The following is a 23,601-nucleotide window of genomic DNA, read 5'->3' as shown; positions in this document are numbered from 1 at the left end:
CAAATTTAAGTTGGCGCACTCCTGCATTTCAAGTTGGCCCACCTACATATTCCAAGTTGGCCTCCCCCGAATTTAAGTTGGCCCACCCTCAAATTTTAGTTGGCCCACTCCTACTATAAGCTTTCCCATGCATGTTCTAAGGAGCCCTATGTACCTCTATAGGTATTCTCCTTTTATTTATTTTTAAAAATAGTTCCTTATAACTTATAAAGCTACCAATCATCTACATTTATACTATTATAATGATTAAGTGTCTTAACTTTGCAAATTATGCATTTTTGTGCAGCAACAGGGCATTACACTTTTCGCATAATGGGGCTGGGGTACTTGCCAAAGAATGCTTACACATTAATAATGCAGCACCACAATAAAAGAGGCAGTTCAGCTCTGATAATTGACCCTTTCCACGTTTTTGGAAGGACTCGGCTCATCCATTGTAATGCGGGGTCTCCAAACAGGTTCTTGGGACAGAAGAACGAGCACACAGCATTGCAAACAATCAAAATGACATTTATTGCACCTTACGTTCACCAATGCCAGAATGCCAGCTAGCCAAATTACTACCAATAGATCATGCTGATGGGTGCAGACAAATCGAGGGAGTTCGACTTACCGTGACAGGATTGTACGAGTGAGTATATTCGCCTCCATGCTGGACACCAAGCCTCTCTCACGGACTCACCGGACTCTCACATTTCTTGGACACGCTGTGCCATCTATGACACTGGCGAGAAGTCTGTGCGTGTCCTCCAAGACGAGAAGTGTGGCGCCCCGGTGCCTGCAAGCGCTGAGAATTGTTCCCTCACTTGCTGCACACCCAGTGGCATATACTCAGTGACCCAAGTTGGCGAGAGCTTCATTGAAGAGCAGCACATGCCCGGTGCCTTTGTGGCACAGCTGACTTAAGTGTTGGCGTGAAAAGCATTCATTGAAAAGTGGCCATACCCAGAGCATTTATGCTGCAGCCTGCTAATGTGTCTGCTTGCACTCCTTAAAAGGAACCCTTGCAATGTGGGTTCGACTCCGGTCAGTACCTGAGAATTTCAAGGGGCATTTTTCGTCACTGTACCAGTAAGACAGTACCAATGTGCCAGTAAGACGCATGTCAGGAGATGTGCGAAAGTCAAGCATTTCCCCTAAGGCGCAGTATAACAGACAGTTTCGCCTCAGTGTCTATCATCTACTTCACATTGTACGTTGTGGGGTCTCACCCGGGTTATGGGGACAAAAAAACGACAACAAACTAGTGCAGACAATCACAAGGGCATTTATTACACCTTTTGTACACCAATCTATAGCCAGCTGAATTATTATGGATAGAACATGCCGACGGGCGCGCGACAAATTGAGGAAGCCCGACTCACCGCAACCGGATAACGAGCGAATATGTTTGCCCCATGCTGGACACTAATGCCTGGCCATTCGCATGTACGGTCATGCAAACAGTGGCGCGTTCGAACGATCGTGTTCGTCCATTCCGTTGTAGGCCTCGCGAGACAGTCTCGCAGAAACATGGATCGGCGCATGTGTGGAACGTCCACGCCGCTTGCCGACCCCAAGCCAGAAAGGAAGAGCCTACTCCCTGTCATGCCCGACTAACCCCGCCGTTAGGTGGCACTAACAGCACAACACGCGCACCATCTCATACTACTCTGCAACCATACCGTCCGCTGCCATAAAGCCATGTAGCAAAGCCAGGTTACAGGAGACAGGAGACGTGCAGGGAAAACAACATATCAGGGGACGTGCGAGAGTCGCACATCCCCACAAACTGCACATCTTAAAAGTTGCACATGGCTGCTTAGTAGAAACGCTTGTGTGCATATGCACAACGCTTGGTAATGTTCAGGCTGGTAGCAGAAAGTCGGATGCAGACCTAGCTTAGCTTCAGTGTAGATAGAGCAAATAATGGCACGTCTGCTTGCTAGACTTCATTGTAATTGCAGCCAAGTTGGCTGCACATTGTTTGTGTCTCTGAAGAGTGCGCTCATCAAAAATGCAAATGCAAAATCAGTGCAGTATTTTGCATTGCCTGTACTACGTGCGAAATGTGAGCAGAGTGGATGTTAAGCAACGCTGTGCTGAAGCAGCTTAATTCTGCATGGCCTGACCTGTCAACACCTCGCAGGAGAAACTGCAGCAGTCGGAGGAGCGGCTGGAACATGCTGAGGCTCAGCTGGAGACCATGGCACAGCGCAACGCTGTCCTGCAGAGCCAGCTGCAGGAGTCAGCCCAGCGGTTGGTCCGGGAAGAGGCCCGCCGGGTGGCCAGCCTCCAGGAGCAGGCGCAGCTACACGACCTGTCCACATGGGAGACACGCGTCCGGGAACTTGAGCAGACGCTCGCCACACGCGAGATGGCCAGCAGGTAAATCATTTTTAGGGTCTTCCTGCCTGGCTGGGGTTCCAGAAAGTAGCGCCTATCCATTCAGAGCCGGAAATATTCAGAAGTTCTGTGCTTGGCAGTAGTTGCTTAGAAGTATGCTTGTCTTTCCATAAAAGGCAAAATCCTGCATGGCTTACATGCAGTTTTCATGCACTGTTTACTTGTGGTACCGGCGAGGGCTTTGATGCACATCGCACACATGCTTGCATATACTTTTGAACCTCACTATAACGAGATGGGATATAACGAAATAACAAATATAACAAAATAAATAAATTTCTTCTTGAAATCCCCATAGAGACTTTCCATACAGTTCCCCATAGAAGGGGAATTGTCCTGCCACTCGATACAGCAAACCAGATTTGTCTCCAAAATAAAAAAATACCCGACCGTTGTGCGCCGATTACATCCCTTTGTGCAGGGTTCGGCACTTGTTCGCCATGGCAGTTCAAAACTCTCACATCCCCGCGTTGAATACGTCGTCGAGCAACACTGGTCTTTGTCACCGCCGTGCATAGCTACGCGCCTGCGCACTGCGCACTGTCGCATTTGTTCACTGGGTTCTGCAAAAGCTGCATTTCCATATTACTAAATTTCTTGAGATTCCTGAGTAACATGCCAATTTTGTCCGCATAAGATGTACTATTAGATGCAATTCACAGAATTGTGTTATGATTCTATGTTGCTGAGTTACGGAGTTGTAAGCTTGATAGTTTCGTTTTCTGAAATTTTCGCCAGTTTTTAATTAAAAAAAATGATGACCTAAATAAAAAATTTGAAACCAACAGTCACTAGATTTTACATATTCTTTTAAATGCAACAGACCTCGTCAAATTTGGTGCAGTGGTTGCCAAGAAAAATGAATTCTGCTTTTACATGCATTTAGATAGGAGCACCCAAGCTAAAGCTTCCTCTTAATGTCTGATTGACATAGTATGCATCAAATTTTGGTGCAGGATTGATGTTTACTTATCCTTAAATACACTATAACCCACTGGCAAAGCTGACATACAGTAAAACTTCGTTGATATGATCTTGTTTAGCATGATTTCCCAGCGCAAACATTCATGATCGAGAACACAGAAAATGACTCAATATAGCTATGCTTCTTTTTCACTAGTTGATAAGTTCCTAGAAAACATCATCCTTCAGCACTGACATTCAGTACATTGCCAAACTGCGATTGCATGTTACGTTTTCCAGCCAATAGTTTCATTGTAAACAGTGTAAACAGGAAACGGCGCGAAGCGCGCATTATCAAGAGCAGTAGTCGTCCCCCACAGCATCTTCCCTGCAGTACTCGCCAGAGCCATTGTGCTCTCCCTCCCATGTCATGTGAAAATGCCAGCGCGCATGTCCTATTCCGATACCAGCACGTCTCCTCGCGGGTCGTTGCATGCAGCATTCACAGCTGTCGCCCCCAACCCTGTCACAATAAGCTTCTTCATATATCTGTTGGAGAGTGTGTGTGGTGTAGTGCTGTTGGAAGCATACTGCACACTTTTAATAGGCGAAAACGCAAACCCGCTGCCATTCCCTGCCACCTCTTTGTGCGGGACCGGTCCAAGTGTGCATCGCTTGCAGAAATGAAAGCAGCCCACAGTCGCCGCATTGGCTGAACAAGCTATGTGCTGTCCTCATGCACTGCTTGTGCAGCCAGGGATGGAGCTGGCACAAAAACAGCTCACTCATGCAACACTTGCATTGGTCTGTTCGATAGCTGCGACAATAGCATCGAGTAAGCGCAAGTCTTTCCCGTGCAAGGAAAAGCTGAACAAACTGTTCTTAGAACCACGACTTGAAGAGAAAGTGCGTAGACATCAACCGTGAGCTTGGACTGCCAGCATTGACTGTCAACATGTGCGGCCTGTGTGACATGTTGGCAACCATGCGATATTCTCTGGGTACAAGGCCAACAGTCAGCCGATATGCCTTGATGCACATAATCTTTCCACATGACAAATGTTGGAGGTGACATGAACAAGTGCATGTGGCCAAGCGCGTAAGTGGCTCGCACTATGTTGTGGCTCGCACTAGCATTGTGACGGTAAGTGCTTGGCAGTCATCAAGTGAACTCCGTTAATATGTCTTTAGGCAAGCTACACTACGCTTTAGTTATTAAGATGTTTAGCGCAATTTACAACTGCCCATAATCCTACGAACCTTACTAGTGCTTAATAGGCGAATACATTGCTATGTCTGTTCCCCTTTTCTAGCAAAACAGAAATTTTTATTGACTTCAGCTTGCATGTTTTCAATTTCGTTTCTTTTTCTAGAATATATGAACAAGGCTTCACTCCTTAGTTATTGTATAGTAAGGACCACTGTTTAAGGGAGCACAAGCATTCTGCTTTCAGAAATCGCTGAAATATGAGATAAATGTCCGCAGATTCTGCAATACCTTATGTTGTACGGCATATGTCCGATAAATTATATTAGCCACTTCCTTCCGATAAAAGGTAAAGCAATGTTCCACTTATATTGGCTTTATTACTGGTTAGATGTTCTCTTAAACCATGGATCTTGCTGTATATGCTCTTGAATGTGCTTCAATCTCTTGACACATTAATACCATATATACTCGCATAATGAATGCGCTCGCATAATAAACGCACCCCCAACTTTGCTCGTGTGCAGTCCCACGATCAAACAGCTGTGCTGCAGTTTTTTCGGAGAGGCTAGGATCGTTTACTTTCACACGTGTTTAAAGCAAGTGCACTTAACGCTTAATGCATGCCTGCGGCCAGTGCCGGCACAAAGGAACCTCGCAGACTTGAGAGAGAAAAAAAAAAAAGCAGTACAGGTTGTCTGCAACAGTAACCTTGCGCTGTTTAGGGACTTTACTCATACGTAATAGAAGAGTGTGCGCAATGTGTGGACGGGTGGCTGAGCATGGCGCATGGGAGAGTCCAAGTGAAGAAGGGGCTGCCAGCACTCGCGCGGAATAGCGGGTATAGTCGAGTGTACTGTCGAATTCACTTGTCTGTTGCTCACTTCTCTGCCTGTCTTTGGTATCAGTGTGTGCGATGGGCCCTAAGTCGAGTTATGCGCCTGCTGCGGGACAGAGAGTTTATCTGCTCACAAAACAAACGCTGGTCAGACACCGATAAACTTTGACATGCCGATGAGCAGGAAGGTCGAGGAAGAAGCGTATACAGCGTGCTGTCAAAACAACAGGTGCCAAAAAGCAGCGCTTCAACGTGATGCTTGCAATAACGGCAGATGGCCAGAAGTGGCTGTGAAGATGAGCTGTTGTGAAATGACAGTGTGGATGAAACAGCAACCACAAGACCTGTTGTGCAGGTCTGGTGGTTCTTATGCAGAGTGAAGTGCGATAAAAATGCTGTTACAATTCGCAAATAGTATATATGTTTTTTTTTACTACAAAGATAAGTTATCTAATGCATATTTAAAACCATTACCGTCTTACTTCTCAAATTTTTCTGTTTCGAAAGAGTTCACATAAAATTTATCCCGTATAATAAACGCACCCCCTAACTTTGCTTCGGTACTTTAGGGAAAAAAGTGCCTTCATTATGCGAGTAAATATGGTACCCTTCAATATGCTGTAATCTTTTGGCAGCATTAACATGCCAAGGGGTTGGGGACACACTCTTGGACAATCGCTTTTGGCGACATCGCTTTCAGCGCGCGCTTATTGGCTGGTTGAGCGAAACCGAATGAGCTGATTGGCTGGTTGAGCACTGTGTCATGCGAAGGCAATAGTATCGGCGAAAGTGATTGTCCAAGAACACGACCCCTGGTGTAGGAAGTAGCATTATAAGAGTATGTCTTGATTCTTTGGAAGGATGCGTTCATTCCTTGTGATTTGTCCGCAATGTCACGCGTCTATACTTTGCACTTACGTGTTGGTGCAGGGAGCAGGAACGCATGCACAAGTCCAACATTCGTCTGCTGACTCGCAAGCTCCGCGAGAAGATGAAGGAGCTCAAGCTGGCCCAGGTGCAGCTGGCCAATGCCGCCAATGCTGAGTTGCAACAGCGGGACGACCAGTTGCGGCGGCAGGACCAGAAACCGGTCAATCAGGAAGTCCAGACTCTGGAACAACCGCAGAAAGCAAGTGCCGAGGCTCAGACCGATGAGGCGGCAAAGACTCAGGAGGAACAGACGGAGCTTGCCGAAAAGAACCAAGAACTGCTGCTGCAGCTGGAAAGGGAACAAGGACGGCTCGCAGGTAAGGGATCTTGCCTCCTTTTCATGTTTGCTCAGTTCGTGGCTAATTTCGTGGAATGTGCGATAAAAAACGCGGACGCTAAGAGGGCAAGGACAAGGATGCAGTGCTCTCACGACTAAATAGCATCTCTTTTACCGCAGCCGCCAGCATTCTTGACGAAACAATGCAAAAACACAAACACACACAAAGAGAGAACATACAGAAATATACGTACCAAAACAGAATCTTTGCATTTTCCAACTGGCATGTTCTCTTATCAGTTTGATGCATTGTAAATGAGTATTTCAGTATGTGCGAAAGCACGTGCAAAGATTGGGCAGACTAGCCGCTGGAAGGCATACAGATCACATTGGATACGTGGAAACAAAATAAACGCCGCTCCAACAGCCGTCAATCTAACCCATATGCTTAATCTTGGGACTGAATGTTGCTGAGTCACCCGTACTAAGATGTTTGCAGCAAGCATTGCGTGACAGCTTGTTGCCTGTTACCTAATCGGCCAGTGGCAAATTTTTGTCATGGCCATACTGCCTTGGTCATTAGGCCTAACTGGTGCTGCTTCGTCAGGTGTCAGCAACTAAAGTTACGATTAGGTGCCGGATTGACACAGATTCATTCGCAGCAGCAGCGCGACACTCGGAAAGCCAACAACCACCTCGCAAACGAAAGCAAGTGTACGAGATGACAAGGTTGTTCACGACAGCCATCTTTGAGACACTGCACAGCGGCCTCTCGTTCCTGACGCCGTTCGTCAGGAATGAGGTGTGGTGTTCGACAGGCGGCAAATGACGCTGAACCCAACAACGAAAAGGTACCGGATCTTAAAGGGATCCTGAACCACCCGTCGAGCTTGGGGAAAAAACGCAGTACACGGGCAGCATATGTTGCTGTGAACATCTTAACCAAATTTTGAAGTCGTGCGTCACACATGGAGCTGTTAGATACGGGACCTTTTCCTGAGCCTCCTTCGAGTTCACCAGGCCACATCAAATCGCATCACACCTAATTAAGGAGCGCAGAAGCACATCTACCACGTTCCCGAGGAGCGGCACGTCCAAACAAGTTGGCGTCTCCCACCTCGTGCGCCACATGTGGAGCTATTGTCCCACTGCTTGACTCCTCCCGAAAGTGTAGTGGGAGCCTGGCACGGTTCCAGGTAACATGGGTCCTGAGCCAAGCTGCTTTGCAGCTCTGAAAGGTCGCTCGAAGACAACCCATCTGCCCCCATCCGTCTATTGTGACAGCGCTTGCAAGTCGCGAAGAAACGACAGCCGTAATGCACCGTGAAGCCCTGGGAGCAATCCCCCCCCCCCATCCACCTTTGTGACGCCAGTTGCAGACCAGGAAGGCAATACCGTAGACAAGTAATCCCTCGGACAATTGGAGCCCAAGGAGTGACCCTCTGCGCCGGGTGAGACTTACATTTGCACGGGCGCCTACCATTGGCCGAAAATGACGCCACCTGAGCGGGCTCGCCGATTGGCCGAACGGGACATGACTTCGAGACACTGAAGGGCTTAAAGGGAAGCTGAAGAGTCTGTCAAATTCAATAAGACGCTCATATACGGATGCGGGAACCTTACAAACCATGCAGGTAAAATTTTGGGGGGGATTTTTCACTTAGGAGCGACGCAATCGTCGGTTAAAATTGCGCTGTAGCTCCGCCCCCCATCGAGCGCCGCGCGCTGCTGCTGACGCTGACGATGCGAGCGGAGACCAGAAACCGCGGCGTAGTGACGTCAGCACTGGTGTTCCGTTCCTTGACTTGACTTGACCGGGCTTATTTCTGCATGCGCGCCATCCTAATCTGCTTCGCTTGACCCTACATTCCTTTGTTTGTGTGTATATAGGAGTGGTAGTTGACGTGCGCAGCATAAATGAACTTGTAGGCCGATCATGCCGGCGTTCTGTGCAGCCTACGCTTGCACGAACACCAGCGGCCGCAAAGATGTTCCGATGTTCCATTAGTTCCTGCAAGACAAGACGCTTTCAGCTAAGTGGGAGGCTGCTGTGAAGCGAAACAACTTCAAGCGCTCAAGAACAACAGTGTTGTACTCTAACCACTTCCGTGACGATTACTACCGGAGTTTATCAATAATGCGTGCTTTGGGTTCTCATTCGTGTTAGCATGCTGAATGGAAGGTGCATGTTTATCTCCCACCCTTGACGCAGGTTTCATCGCCAAGCGCTGCGAATTTTCTACTGGCACGTGTGTTGTGAAACAGCCTGCATGCAGCTACCATAACGCAGTGCAAGCGTAAAGTTTGCATGTGTTGGAAAAACATACTCGCCAAAGAACATTTCCAACACAAGGAGATGCTAACACTTCGCCTTCGTTCGCGTGGAAAGCAGTGCTTGCACCAGCATTTTTTGCTTCTTGGAGAGGCCAGCTCTTCACAATCGGCTCGTACATGTAGGGAGTAAAGTATAAACCCCTTACAAGCGATCTTGCACGCGACAGCGCGACAAGCGAGGCGATGGCTGTCGCATTCACTCGTCGCCTGCGAACCAAACTCCACGCGAGCGACGGCTTTGAGCGACGACTTCCCGGTATGAGGGCAGCAATATACGCGCCGAAACTAGCGTGACGCATGCTTTATCAATTTAAGTTGATGTATTTTACTGAAAAAGGAGCATAAAATATTTCTGAAGGTCTTGCACTAGGTTCTTATTCTTGCACGTGCAAAATTCAATAGTTTGCTCGTTCCGTGTGACAAACAGTAGTATTTGAGTTATGTACATCCAGTTCCGGCTTGGCACTATTGGCTAGTCGTTCATAGCACTTCCGGGTGACGAGCAACGAGTTCTAGATTTCTAGAAACAAGCGATCGAGCGACAACACCGAGCGATCTGTTCAAGCGACGGCCCGTTTTGTCGCTCGAAGCCGTCGCCCATCACCATCGCGCGCAAAATCGCTCTCGTGAAGTTCGGACTTAACGCCGAACTCCTCAGAGAAACGCAAGCTCTCGAAATTTTCCATGACCGTCTCAGCAAAACAGCACCAAACTACCTTGCACCGTGCTTTGTGTGTAGCGGCAGCAGTCGGTCCGGACGAACACCATTGTTGACGTCACGAGGCGCCCGACCAATCACAGGTGGAAACGAGGCGCGCGAGCTGGGCGTGTCTGCTGCTGCACTTTTCGTTGAAATAAAATATGTTTGCACTTTCTTTCGCTCAATTTCTATGCGATATTCGAATTCAGAGGGTTGAAAAGTACGACGTACTGTTCTTCACTCATTTTTTCTTGAAAAGCTCTCAGCTTCCCTTTAAAAGCCAGAGACCGGGAGCAGCAAGAGAGCATTCCTTCATTCATCTCTTTTGAGTTTCTTGCCACAGGCCGCAGCGTCCGAGTTGCTGCTGGCCCGTAATGACTTTATGACTGTTAATTTCTTTGTACTCTCACTCTAAATAATGTAAACAAACCTCCAGTTTTCATATCAAAGTCCTCCTCAACCTCGGCCAACTCCAGCACCCAACGGCAAGGTCCAAAATCTGGGGGACAGCAATTGGGATTGTCCTCCAGATCCAACAGATCTCACAAGTGGAGTGGGAAGTCACCTTTTTCTCAAACACACTCTTTTTGTACGAGGCCATCTCCTCACCTTTTTTGAAGCTGCCAGCTGCTTGCATATGTCATCTTGTGCAAGATTCCCATAGACGGCTGCCATTGGCTGATTTTTGGCATCAATCAAGAAGGGTGTTTGAATCAGTGCACTTCTTCCTACTGTTACTGTGTACATTTAGTGATGCGGTTTAATAAACAGGCCTAAGTAAGCAAACACCTTTGTTTTCAATTTCAAGAATTACATACTTCCATTTTAATTTAATTTAATGTAAAAGTTTAATTCGCACATAGGAATGAAACTTTTGCCCCACTGCTTATCAGTGTCGTAGTCGTTGGATCTAGCTAATTTCAATTAGTTTTGAACACTCAACTAGCCTCGAACCACACAAAACTTAAGGTCAAACCACACGTATGCTTGCCAGTGGGCGCTCATTCCTGGCTGCTCCTGGCTGCTCCTGGCTAGACATGTTAGCAGACATCGCTTCATATTGAGCTTGAATGGCACATTGAAATGTGCAAGTTAGATGTGGCTACTATCTGTCGGTCAAGCTGGTGCAGGACAAAGCCGGTCCGCACCACATACCATGGTCAGAGTGACATACGTGAGCGCTAGCGCACACGCTAGCTCTGTTGGGCAAAAGGCAAATGCTGCGCATACGCACTACAGTTGCGTGTAGCTGCGGTCTGCTACATAGCATAGCTGTCGTGGCCGCAGCGGGCTGCCGTGCCTGCTCGCTGAGCTCCCTGTGGCTGTCTGAGGACAACAGCGTTTGGTGCTTGGTGAGTCATAGGTACCGAAATTGGTAGGTGGATTGTTGTGCACACACCCAGCTCTGCCGTAGCCTTTACAGTGCAAGGCATGATGAAGGAGCGGAGCACCGCGGTGGGAATCAAAAGTAATCTTTGATTGCCGATAACTTCGGTTCTGCTGAACGTATCAGAAGTACTTTTTTTGCTGCTAAGTATTTCTGAAATAGTCTATTTTAACGTCAAATGGATTTCTCGAGTTCAATAAAAAAAATGTTTCAGGGCCCTTTTAACGACTGTAGTCCACCAGCATAGCACCGATGATGGCCACGCACGTAGCAGTGCTTGAGTCACATGATGCGCGGTCCGTGCTTTCGTCTGTTGCACAGACTGGCCTTACGATAATCCCCCTGCTGTAAAGATGGGGGAACTCCTTTATATTTCGGAGGAAAATTGAAAGAGCCAAACTTTCTATGCATTAAGGGACTGCCAAAAAAAAAAGAGGAATACAGGCCCACTATTAAACTGAGATCTTTTCCAGTGAAAAACCTTTCTTCCGTAGGACATCCGAATTATGTCTCAATGCTCGTGCACCATTTAAGAAACAAATAGGACATTCACCGGACGCCCAGTTTCAGATATCCTACTGCAGATGTGTCCAGGATATCAGACATAGACCTTTTTTGAGCACCTACCTCAATATTTGTCCTACAAGAGACTTTGTGTGAGTTTCCTTGTAACAGAATTATGTTATCTCTCATGTTCGGATTACAAGTTGAAGCTATCATGTCTGTAGCACTTTGCGAATTTTCCGATGCAATTTACCGTACTTTGAAAAGTTGAGTTAGTTCGATGAGCCTCCTGCATGTGGCAGAAGGCTTTGAAGCATGAGGAGTATGCCATATAATGCGGAATATAGGTCGAGGCGGAATATAGGTCAACCCCCTTAGATTGAAGCAAAGAAGTCAACATAAATATTATAAGGCACAAAACTTCGTTTTATTTAGTGGTGCCGCCAGACTCGTCACCTGCTCATTCGTTTGAGCTGTCTGAACTCTCGTCCGAAGACGACTGCTTTTCACTGGCTGCGTCCCACAACATGTCATCCTCGGTGCCGTCCAAGGAGTTGCTAATGCAACACTTCTTGAATGCCCGCACCACCATATCGTCGGGCAGCGATTGCCAAGCCTGCGACACCCATGTGGCCACAGTGGCGAGAGCCGGCCTGCGCAGCCGTCCGGTTGGGGTCTTCGGATTGTCGCCGGCCATCCACTGATTATATTGTTCACGGACACGGTCTTTAAAGGGCTTGTTGAGCACGACGTCCAGTGGCTGAAGTGTTGACGTCATACCTCCCGGAATGACGGCAAGTTCCTCCTCCCTTCGCGGAGTGCCTGCTTCACACCTGCGGTCAAATGCCCGCAAAAGGCATCCAAGACGAGCATGCTCGGACACCGCAGGAGTGCGCCGAGTCGCCGATTCCAGATGGTCTTAATCCAATTGAGCATGAGGGCCTCGTCCATATAGCCCTTTTCATTCATGCGAACGACATCTCGCGGGAAAGCCTCTTTCAGCAGCGTCTTCCTCTTGAATATTATGTATGGGGGCAGCTTTCTGCCGTCTGCAGTACACGCAAGCATCACCGTGAAGCGCGAATGCTCGTTCCCCGTAGAAAGCAGCTTGACTTCTTTTGCGCCGCGTTCGCACACTGTGGTGGGCGACGGCATGTCAAACCACACCGGCGTTTCATCAGCGTTGCCGATCTGTCCCAACATGTAGCTATGCTGCTGCCGGAGACGGATAACATAGCGTTGGAATTCGACCAGCTTGTCCTCGTATGCCTCTGGCAGCTTCTGGCAGATTGATGTGCGCCGTCGAAGTGCGAATCCCTTGCGTCGCATGAAGCGACGAACCCGATAAATGGAGCCTTTGAATTGTTCCTTGGGCAGTCCGGACTCTCGGGCGATCTCAATAGCTTTGATGCGGATGAGTTCTGCTGTCACTGGCAAAGATCTGGCACGATGCTCGCGGACGAAATCCGCCACCGTCTTCGAGCTCCGGGTGCACCGCGCCATAGAATAAAGAACCGCACGGCGCCCGCGAGTTGGGCCGCGTCGGTCACCAAGGGGGCGATAACGATGCAGATGCCGAAAGGTCTGCGCTCCTACATGTTGCCAGACAACTATTCATGTTGTGCCAAGGGCCGGTATATAAGTCGAGGGGTGAACTTTTAGTAATATTTTTTGGAAGAAAACCTCGACCTATATTACGCACTGTACGGTACTTCACTTCCACTTGCGCATGTCCGCGCACATAATGTGTGCACACAATGTGTCTGTTGCATTTCTCATACAGCGTACGCTACGAACGTAGTAAACATTACAGCAACCACTATGCAAACTATGCAAACACCACTTGTGCTCTTTCCACCACCGTTGCCTTTCCTGTGGTTGTCTTTTTTGAGCACGCAACTTGGTTCTTCAAAACACTATGCGAAAGGCCCACCCATGTGTCTGTCAAATGTATGCAGCATGCTCCCATGATGTCTATCACGGACTTTCAAAGGATGTCCGCAGGACGTGGAAAGTGGGGCCAAATGATCATGTGAGAGATGTCCGTAAGACGTATTCCACACATCCCCTAGATATCCCTGTCCTGACAGTGGATGTCCATAAGATGTTCATAGGATGTCATTGTTGTCACTTGCTTGTTGGTACTATTCAGTACAATGTAACGTCACTAATCCTCTAGCTTCAGATGGAAAATAACACTTGATTCTATTTTAAGTTCTATCGATAAATATGTATATTGCCGACCTTCATATACTAGAACTGAGCTGTAATCAGGGCTGGCACACTAATCTGGTGCTCCGTTTATTGAGAGTAGACCATACTGCACATATCTTTTGATTTTTATGTACCTAAATTACTGATAACTTGCTACATGGTTGTTGTGCAATGCTTGGAGACTCCTGAGCATGTACAGCACATTTTCTTACCCAAGAAATGCGTGTATACAAATTCACAGAGTTGTGACCTCTCTAAAGCCGTGCGTCCAGCCCAGTGGCTTGGAGAAAAGCTATAGCAGCACTTGTTACCAGGGCTGTGCTGTTTGCATTAGGCCAAGGACCTAAAAGAAACTCGTCTGATAGCGGTCACTCATGGATCTTTGCAATGGAAGAGACAAGTTGCTGTCGTTCTTACGCGTACGCGGGACACATGCTAAATATATGTTCCAAGTGATGATTATACCATCATCATTCATCAGCCCTTTACCTCCCCATCCCTTTTCCCCAGTGTAGAGTAGCAGGCCAGAGCAAGTTATAGCTCAGGCCGACCTCTCTGCCTTTCTGTAAATAAATTTCTCTCTCTCTCTTCTTACCCAGAATTTTAAGCTATAGATATTGTGATTTTTTTATTATATTCGACATTCGATTCAATATTTGGCTGTCTTTTTCTTGATTTAATTCAATATGCGATTGGAAATCTACACCCGCCGTAGTTGCTCAGTGGCTATGGTGTTGGGCTGCTAAGCATGAGGTCGTGGGATCGAATCCTGGCCATGGCAGCCGCATTTCGATGGGGGCGAAATGCAAATACACCCGTGTACTTAGATTTAGATGGATACTAAAGAACCCCAGGTGGTCAAAAATTTCCAGAGTCCCCCACTACGGCGTGCCTTATAATCAGATAGTTTTGGCACGCTAAAACACCATGATTTAATTGTGATTAGAAATTTACTTATTTGGTATTCACATACCCCAGCATTTTTGTAATTTTTCCAAGATGCAACATAATACATAGTGGCGAACATTTGAAATTGTGTCTTTGAGGAAATGCTGAGACCAGTGAGGATGATGGCCTCTCCTTGTATCAGTATGGTGAAGCAGCTCTCCAAGGCAAATCACCACATCTCCTAGTAAAGTTTAGTTGACCCTGTCGCAGCTGCGGGTATTTAGTCTGGAGCCTGCCCTAAACATTTATAATTGCTAACTGTCAGCTGTGAGCACAGCTAGTACTTTTCTTATCAGATATTTTTAGCACTTTTTAGAAAATCGAAGGCGAGAACAGGATAGGAGGAACGCTGGTCGTAGACTCCTTTCACATAGAAAAATTACAGACTATGTCGCAACAGAAGAATGTGCTCCATGAGCGCATGCTCGTCGCTACTCATTGTGTTTGCATAGCAATTAGCTGATGAGAGAGATAGAAAAAATTATTTGACTGCGTGACTGAAGGGGCTCACACACATATATCAGCTGCTTATTTCAATTGCAATGTCTCTTACCTTTAATTTTTCCAGCTATGATCAGTTGAAGACCAAAGTTCTCCCCATCCTGTTTTCTTCTTCTTAATAGTGCCAGAAATGCCCCATGATGTCGAGTTTGGTACTAATCAAACTTTATGCATTAATATTTTTCTTACTTGGGCAAGCTTTGCTGTGACTAGGCTGAGCACAGTCCCACAAGAGCAGCGAGTTGAACTGCAGTTCGGTTACAATAAATGCGTGGGTAGTCGCATAAGTGTGGTGAAAACTCAAATAAGCTCGGGAAAAAAAAAAAGAAAGTGATTTGGCAGTCTTCAGGTTATTTCTACAGTTTTGAACTCTTATTGTGCCAACAGCAGGCTCTCGCTGTGGACACAACCATCCTTCCAAGAACGACACCTTTGTGATGAAAAAAACACCGTCCTCGTCCACTGCAGTAATATATTGCCTGCTGTGGATGCCAAGATGCATGCACGTCCACCGCCACTCCCAGAGTCTGCATCTCTTGCAAAACCCTGCACATATTTCTAAGCTCTGAAGGTGCCCGATAGTATGTTGTGGCTCACATGTGGCTCACCGCGGCGCATCGTGACTGGGGCATGCATTCAATCCCCATTGGTGGTGGTCGCCAAAAGTTTTGTTTTTCTTTGTCACGTGGCGCAAGAATGAATCTGAGCATGAGGAGGTTGCCCGAGGATGTAGCGTGATAATGACGAGGACGACGAGGGTGTAATGGAAAGGACAGATGAACAGACGCATCAAAACCAGCTTCGTGCCATTAACTGCTGGCACAGTAACAAGAAATGGTTGAAAACGTAGAAGTAAAGGTACGTGTGCTTTGTACATCCTTCTCAACTTGTGCCCCGTGCCACTTCTACATTTGCAGGTTCCCTGAAGGCACAGGAGGAGCTGCGTGCCTGCGTGGAGCAGCTGGAGCAGCAGCTGTCGGCGCAGGGCGGCCACATGGCCGAGCTGCAGTGCCAGCTGGAGCAGGTGCAGGGGCGCGCCGACCAGGCGCAGGCCCTTCACCAGACATCGGTGGCTGACCTCCAGCGGGAGCTGGAGAAAGAGCGCACGCTCAGCAAGGAGCTGCGGCAGAGAGTGAGTGGCGCGCACTTTCTGTGGTCAGTGGAAGCTCTGTGGGGGACTTTGTCACCTCACCTGACGTTTTCCTTCCCCGCACGACTCTTGTGTCTCCTTCACGCTGTCACGTGGCGTTAGAATTGGAGCACCTGTGCCACCTCTTGTTGTAAGTGTGTAACTATGACAACCAACTCCCGTCATCGCTCACGTGTCGTGCGGGCAAGACGAGTGCCGGTAGTTGCAAGAGTTATTCAGGAAAGATGAATGTCGGGTGACACAAGAGAATCTAGCATCCCCATAGCTTCTGGCATATTCGCTAGGACTGGCATATTCGCCATCCATTCATTGTATTCTCAGTTGATCACTGCCAGCAGTAGCTTTGCATTGCAGAATGACTGCGCTGTGACTGCAAGAGTCATTGCAGATTCCTGCAGATGTCGGCGAATGGTTAAGCGTTGTTGAGTACATAATATGAAGACATAGTCATGCTATGTACAGTAATCAGTGATTGAAATGCAATACAGTTAAACCTTGATATAATGATTAAAGTCGGTGAAATCGGCAATTTGCTTCATCATACACAGCAAAACCTCTTTACAACGAAGTTGGAGGCGGAGCCAGAATTACACTGTTATATCCATCACTTCCTTATATCAATTATTGCATATGTACTGCACTGTGGGCCTCTACAGGGATTTGAATGGCAATTTAACTAACTTCGTTATATCCATTATTTCATTATATATTGTTTCATTGTAACAAGATGCGACTATAAATCTTGTTATACAGTAAAACCTCGTTAAACCGTGCCCACTTAAACAGTAGTTTTGTTTTAAAAGTAGTAAAGTCAAATCCCCGACTCAGCGGCCATTGAACATAATGTGTTTTGTATAAACCGTACCAGCTTATTGCGTACGTATTGGTTAGCACGCAGTGTTTCCACTTTTTGTCACGCAAACACGGCGGTGCGTCGTCTCCATCAGGTCGCCCGCCAGAACAACAAGCCTCAGAGATTGGAACCATGGATCAGAACAATGGCCTTCAAGTGCCCTGTGCGTGTGCGCATGAAGCCACATCAACATCAACATCATTTCGGTGCCTTGCCAGGGAGTGTTGTGGCTTCGTGCAAACATTCGCATCATGCCGAAGCTTGGATAAAAATTATGCCGGGTGCTCAGCATAGAAGAAAAATTAGGTATCGTTCGTACTATTGAACGTGACACAAGAAAGTTGGCGCTGGCACGCAACCGGGATCTACTATTGACTACGGTGTGTGGCATTTGGAATGCGAAGTTGCTCGGCAGTGCTGCTGTGACCACGTAGAGATGTCGGCTACGAGATTCGACTTTTCGCCATCGTTGCCTCTGTTGTTGCCGAAGTGTCGCCTAGCGACACTGATGAGGACGACACGCAAAGCAACAGCACGGGCGATTCAGGCCCGACATTGGCAGAAGCTGCGCGTTATGTCAGCCTCATGAATGCAAGTGTCGCGACAAGAACAGCACCCCGCAATGAGAAAGGCGCCCTGCGACACATGCAGCACTACCGTGCCTGTGCATGGAGAATATGTAATGCCAACGAGAAATCTGCCATGCAAGCGTTTGCAGAGAAAAGGGGGCTGGCTGAAAAGCTGGCTCGCAGCTTCAGTAAGTTTGAAGCTGCGGTTGTCACTGTTAGGCCGCCGTGGCATCAAACGAAAATAACACTTTTGCCGCGCGAACTGAATAAATATTGCACGTTTTTTCACATTTCATCTCACACCCTCCGAGTTCCGTTTTTGACAGGTAAGTGGGCGATCTGATGCTATTTCGGTTAAGCAGTACTACCGTTTAGTACGTACTTTTTCCGAGCTCCGGCCAGCTACGGTTTAATGAAGTTTCACTGTATTGAAATTCAACCTTGTATGCAAATGAGTACAGTTGCCAGCGGATTTGCTTTTTAACGTGAGAAGGCCCACAAAATTTTCTGAATTATCAGGCAATCAGAAAAACCAAGTTTCAATTACAAAAAAAATGCATTTTGTTGAATTTGAGAGTCGGCGATGGAAGATAGTTTCATGCCCTGTTGACGATACCTTCATATCGGCAGTACGAAGCGAAACCAGCCATTCTTTCACGTCCACCCTGCCCCTGCGGCTGATAGTGCCAGTGTGTGTTTCCCGCAGTGGGACTATGCCGTCAGGAAAAGCGTCAGCAGCAGAGAGTGAATGCTTCGTCCGCCTCTCGCTTCAATACGTCTCCAAACCTCTCCAGTAGTAAACGCACAGGAAGACATCACACATGATATGGCACGCCATCTTGATTCGGCCACTCTTTGCACAAACAGCAGATTATCTCCAAGACAGGGTGTGCGGGCTGCATATGTGCTCAGCCGCACTGACAGCCATGCGAAGCCATGGCTGCACTAGAAAAGAATATGCGTGGCAACCTGTGCCCCTGGCCCCATCTTGCACGTGCTTGATTGCATTACTGCAAGCTATCTCCTCTTTCCACTTGCTTGCACTGGAAGACAGCATTCATCAAGCTGTCATCCTCCTCGGATCATTCTTGAACCCTTTTACTCGCACCCAAAGCATACAGCACACGGTGTACGATAAGATCTTATCGCACTTGGACATTATACGGAACATGATGCTGCTCTACTTTGCCGGTCTCTCTTGGTTGCGCAGCCCGCAATTTGACATGTGTGCATGCAAGCAGCCGCTTGTAATTCAGCCATTTGACCATCTGCATCCGCAGAAGTTCTCATTTATTGTCTTGGCATTTATTCCTGGTGGCAGTGAAATTTCGTTATGTTGAAATCGTGTATAAACACGATTCATTCTATTGAGGTTGTAAATACATGATGTTCTATGGACAAGAAGTTGTGAAAAGTTAAATACTTCGTTATACTGAGAATTTCATTATATTGAAGTTTGTTATATCAAGGGTTGACTGTGCTTGGACTGCATGGTGGCTGGCACTTTTCGCGCCACCAAAGAGCACTGAGTAATTGCTGGTTAATCAACAACAGTCACAATGCGTAGGGAAGGCTCTCACTTTCACTGTGTACCACAATGCACCAGTTCGATGTCCTCAACACTCACCGGTGGCGCAAAAAGTGCTGACAGCCATGTGCTCCGAGTATTGTGTTTCAATCGTTGAGCACATAAGATGTGACGTTGAGAAAAGCCAGAAATTGCATAAAATTTATTCCATAGTGCTGAAATTTTTAGGGGTGTGTGAATGTCGAACATCACCAAATTGAATGGAATAGTGAACATTCAAATAATTCGATCCACGAATCGAATATCTACTATTTGATTTTTTGAATATTCAATATATTCAAGGTAGAGTTACCTGCAAACTGCCACATCGCGTGTGCCGTGGAGCCCTGCATGTGCGATGCCGCCCAAGTGAGCTCTTCACTTTGTTTTTGGTTGAAAATGAACATCGAACGCGTCACAGATGGGTTGCACCATCTGATGTGATACCAGACTTCGTCACTGTGAGCACTCCTTAATGTCAGCCCGAGGTGGGGATGAATGCTGCAATTTGTAGAATGGTGCGGCGCTGGTGGGGACTACCTTTGTCGCTAAAGGGTTCGTCTGGGCTGATCAAAATAATAATGTGATGTGGACACAGGAAATGACAACAAAAGTAGTGCATATTTCATAAAGTGTGAAAGCATGTGGGCAAAGATTGGCCGATTAGCCGCTGATAGAAATGCAGAACCTGTTTGATACACAGCAGCGATCTTCGCACTGCTTCAGCAGCCATTAATTGAACCCACACGCATGACCTTGGGACTTATCACATGATAAGCCACCCGTAGCGGCAGGCATTCTGTGGCGGCAAATTTTCGTCACGGCCACACTGCCTAGGTCATTAGGCCTAATCAGCGTCATTGGGTGTCACCGACTTAAGTTACAGTTTGGTGCTGAATCGACACAGATCTATTCGCAGTGGCTGCATGACACTTGGAAAGCCAACAAACCATGCTGCAAATGAAAGCAAGTGCAAGGGTTGGCATTAAGGTTGTTCACGGCCGCCATCTTTGACACACGTACATGCACATCGGTCTTTATCTCTCTCTCTCTCTCTCTCTCTCTCTCTCTCTATATATATATATATATATATATATATATATATATATATATATATATATATATATATATATATATATATACATATAGCGGGACGTTGTTTGCGGTGTGGCTGCACCCCTTTGCCCAAGAATTCATCGATAATTGTAAAGCACAATAACCAGACCATGCAGGAAGTCAAATAGCTGTGTTCCATATCAGCATCGACCATTCCTCCATCTCGCTGCATGTACAAGAGTAAATTATTGTACCAGTAGATAGTGTTCCTTTTGCTTTTCTTTTTTTTGTTTGTTGGATCGTTTTCGTGGGTTTTTACCAAAATAAAAATCAGATCAGCTGTACTTTTTGTTGAATATACAAGGAAAGGGTAGTTGCAAAAGTGCTCAGTTGAATAGCAACTTGGCTGTATAATTGCCCTTATAGTGATCAAAATTCACTGTCCCCTAGGCTTCGCTGAGACAGATGCTGCATGATGACATCAGGTGCATGCGTGCTGACTGGTCAAGTTTAAGTTATCTGACGAAGACCTATTTTAGAATCGGAATAACGAAGGTTTTGACCATAGAAATGCAAAGGCACCGGCCGCAGCCTTCGATTGGGATCAAATCAACAAAAAATCGAGTTAACCAGAGTCGAATTAATGGAAGTGTGCCGTATTTTGATAGTGTATACATTCAAACCACAGTTACGAGTTGGCACATGTGCTTGTGTTTTTACTTTGTGCACATGACTGCGGCCCACTGACTGTTGCTCTTTCTCCCTTGCAGATCTTTGAGGAGAAGCGGCGTGGGGGCCAGCTGCAGAGGCAGCTGTCGAGCCTGAAGCAGGGTCTGTCGGAGGCGAGCCAGTCGGCAGACGCAGGCCGCCTGAAGGCCCAGACCCAGGCCGAGCGGGCGCAGAGTCTCGAGTTGCAGCTGCGGGAGGCACAGGGGCGGCTGGAAGCCCTCCGGGGGGACCTGGCTGCTTCCCAGGCGGCCAGGCAGGAGCTGGAGGCTAAGCTGCGCAATGCTCACGAAAGGGACCCCGCCCTCGAGCAACAGATGAAGGTGAGTGGTGCCTGGGATTCAGGACATGCATGTTTTAGGAGGACCAGAGAGACTGTACTACCAATATGTCCTAAGTTTTATTTTGGAACAACAAGTATTCAAAAACAAAACAATGTGCCCCTCCGCAGCCATTTCTCCTTTCGTTGCCTACATGCAGTTTCTTTTTGCCTGTTTTTTATAGTGCAATTGATGAGTTGCTGCAGTTCCATTGAAGCACTAAGCCTTCCTTACAGCCTACTTTGGACAGCACTTTGTACTCTGATGGTGCATTTGAGTAACTGCTTTTGAGTGCTTTAAAGCACTTTTGGTGGTGTACTTTGTATTTGGCTTGGCTCTCACTTGGTTCATTTAGAGCACTGTGCTCCAGCTCGGAAAGCTCAGAGATGCTTGCAGCTTCGTACCAGAATCGCAACTGTGACCTGAAAGAATTTTGGTGACCGGTGATGATGATGAAAATTTCTCTGGCTCCAACCTCGAGAGGGTTCCTCCTCCTCACAATCGAGTCGGCGAGTGGTAGGAACCATTGGAATATACCACGAGAAGACATTGAACAGGATTGGTTGCTTCACTGTCCAGATCGGGTGGATGTTGTTACAGCCTACGATTCAGGTTATGCATTCAGGTGTGCTGCTGCACGCCCATGGAAGCAACAAATCTTGCCTGTGATTTAGTCTAGGTAGCATTCTTTGTTCTGTTATAAACAGACCCCAGACTGACTTTGTCACCAATAACAGGAACAAGTCATTATTCACATACATTTGTGAACACCGATGAGAACTTTGGCCCAAAGTAGGCAGCGCCATAGAAACCATTTCATTTAGTGACATTCTAAAGATTGTCTCAAAGAAGTAGTGGTGTATCGATTTCATGGAGGCATAGTGCAGGCTAATGAGCAAAAGATGTGTAAAAGAAGAAACTCTGCTCTTTGGCACTGTTTCTTGGAATGCTGCTATCTGGCATGGCCATATAATACTGCAAACACTTCAGGCCATTTGGGGCATGTCACACACCTGTATTATCTGGGGGCTGAAATACAATGGCTTACACTAGGCAAAAAAAAAAAAAAGGGAGCATTAGTCATCCCAGAATCATTACAGCGTGTAGCAGTATGCTATAAATGTCCTGTAGTCAAGAGACATTGTTTACGAATCATGTTCTAAGTTGTGTGCTGGGTACCACTAAATTGCAAAGGGATGATAATGATAATGATGACACCCTGCACAACAGCCACTAAGCGTTGATTAAAGCTGGAGGAATCTCAATGTCAACACATAGGGGGCGCTTGGCTGTTGCTGTCCGTGTTCTGTGAAGTGCACAGGACATATGTTTTTAACGTGAAGCATTTGTTGCCTCTTTCCGGGCATATTGTGGTGGCTCGTTACAGCCTCTTAAATGAAAAAAAAAAAAAAATGTGTTCAGTGGCGGGATTCAAATCAGGCTCCCCCTTTGCATTATTCAAATGCTGTATCCATTAAGCAACATATACAGGCATAAAACAAGCAAATAACTGATAACCTTAGCCCTTTATTCGGTGGGAGCTGGCAATTTGAGACGATTGGCATGTGCGTCACATCGCGTAGCAACAATTCGCTTTTAAAAACTAAAGCAGCTGAATTCGTGCCCGTTTGTCCTATGGCTCCAACACAAAAATGTTCTTAGATTTAGGTGCACGTTAAAGAAACCCAGGTAGTCAAAATTAAGCCTTAGACCCCCCACTACAGCGTGCCTCATAATCAGATGGTGGTTTTGGCACGTAATACCTCATAATTAAATTAATTAAATTAATTAATCACAAGGCTGCTAAGAAAGCACCTTAGAAGCAGCGGCACGTCGAGCAGCAAGGCGTAGGTATGCGTTGTAAAGCAAGGAGCAGAGCACGAGTGCATCCTGGCCCAGAAATGCGAAGCCAAATGCGTAACCTAGTTGCAACACGAGTTTGACCCGAGTGAATTAAAAAAAACTGATATTTTACCTGTGTTTCTTTTTGTTGTTTACCACATTTGAATGCAACGAGATGCTGTGTGTGGGTGTGAAGCTTTGAACAGTGCTGCACTCTTGTTTTCTCGTTGGCTGCAGTTGCTGAGCTGGAACGTGAAGGAGAAGACCCAGGAAGTGGCGGCGCTCCAGGAGCGCGTGCACCTGGCCGAGACTGCCCACCAGGCTGAGGTGATGGGGCTACGCAGACAGCTTGAGGTACGTGACAACAGTGCAAGCCGAAATATTGCACCG

The 23,601-nt window shown here is 47.0% G+C and overlaps 1 protein-coding gene across 2 annotated transcripts in view; it reads left to right on the top strand.

Moving 5' to 3' along the window:
- The window catches only part of LOC126524562 (uncharacterized), a 76,301-nt gene that overhangs the window by 29,468 nt on the left and 23,232 nt on the right, over positions 1–23,601 (top strand). For both annotated transcript variants that reach the window (XM_055067378.2, XM_050172854.3), the window contains exons 9-13: positions 2,129–2,367; positions 6,264–6,580; positions 16,046–16,260; positions 21,094–21,372; positions 23,449–23,565. In XM_055067378.2, coding sequence (XP_054923353.1) covers positions 2,129–2,367; positions 6,264–6,580; positions 16,046–16,260; positions 21,094–21,372; positions 23,449–23,565 — 1,167 coding nt within the window. The remainder of the gene's footprint in view (positions 1–2,128; positions 2,368–6,263; positions 6,581–16,045; positions 16,261–21,093; positions 21,373–23,448; positions 23,566–23,601) is intronic.

Source organism: Dermacentor andersoni, chromosome 3 (assembly GCF_023375885.2).
Source record: "Dermacentor andersoni chromosome 3, qqDerAnde1_hic_scaffold, whole genome shotgun sequence".
Lineage (NCBI taxonomy): Eukaryota > Metazoa > Arthropoda > Arachnida > Ixodida > Ixodidae > Dermacentor > Dermacentor andersoni.
The sequence above is the reverse complement of the archived record's forward strand: the minus strand, read 5'-3'. Positions and strand labels throughout refer to the sequence as shown.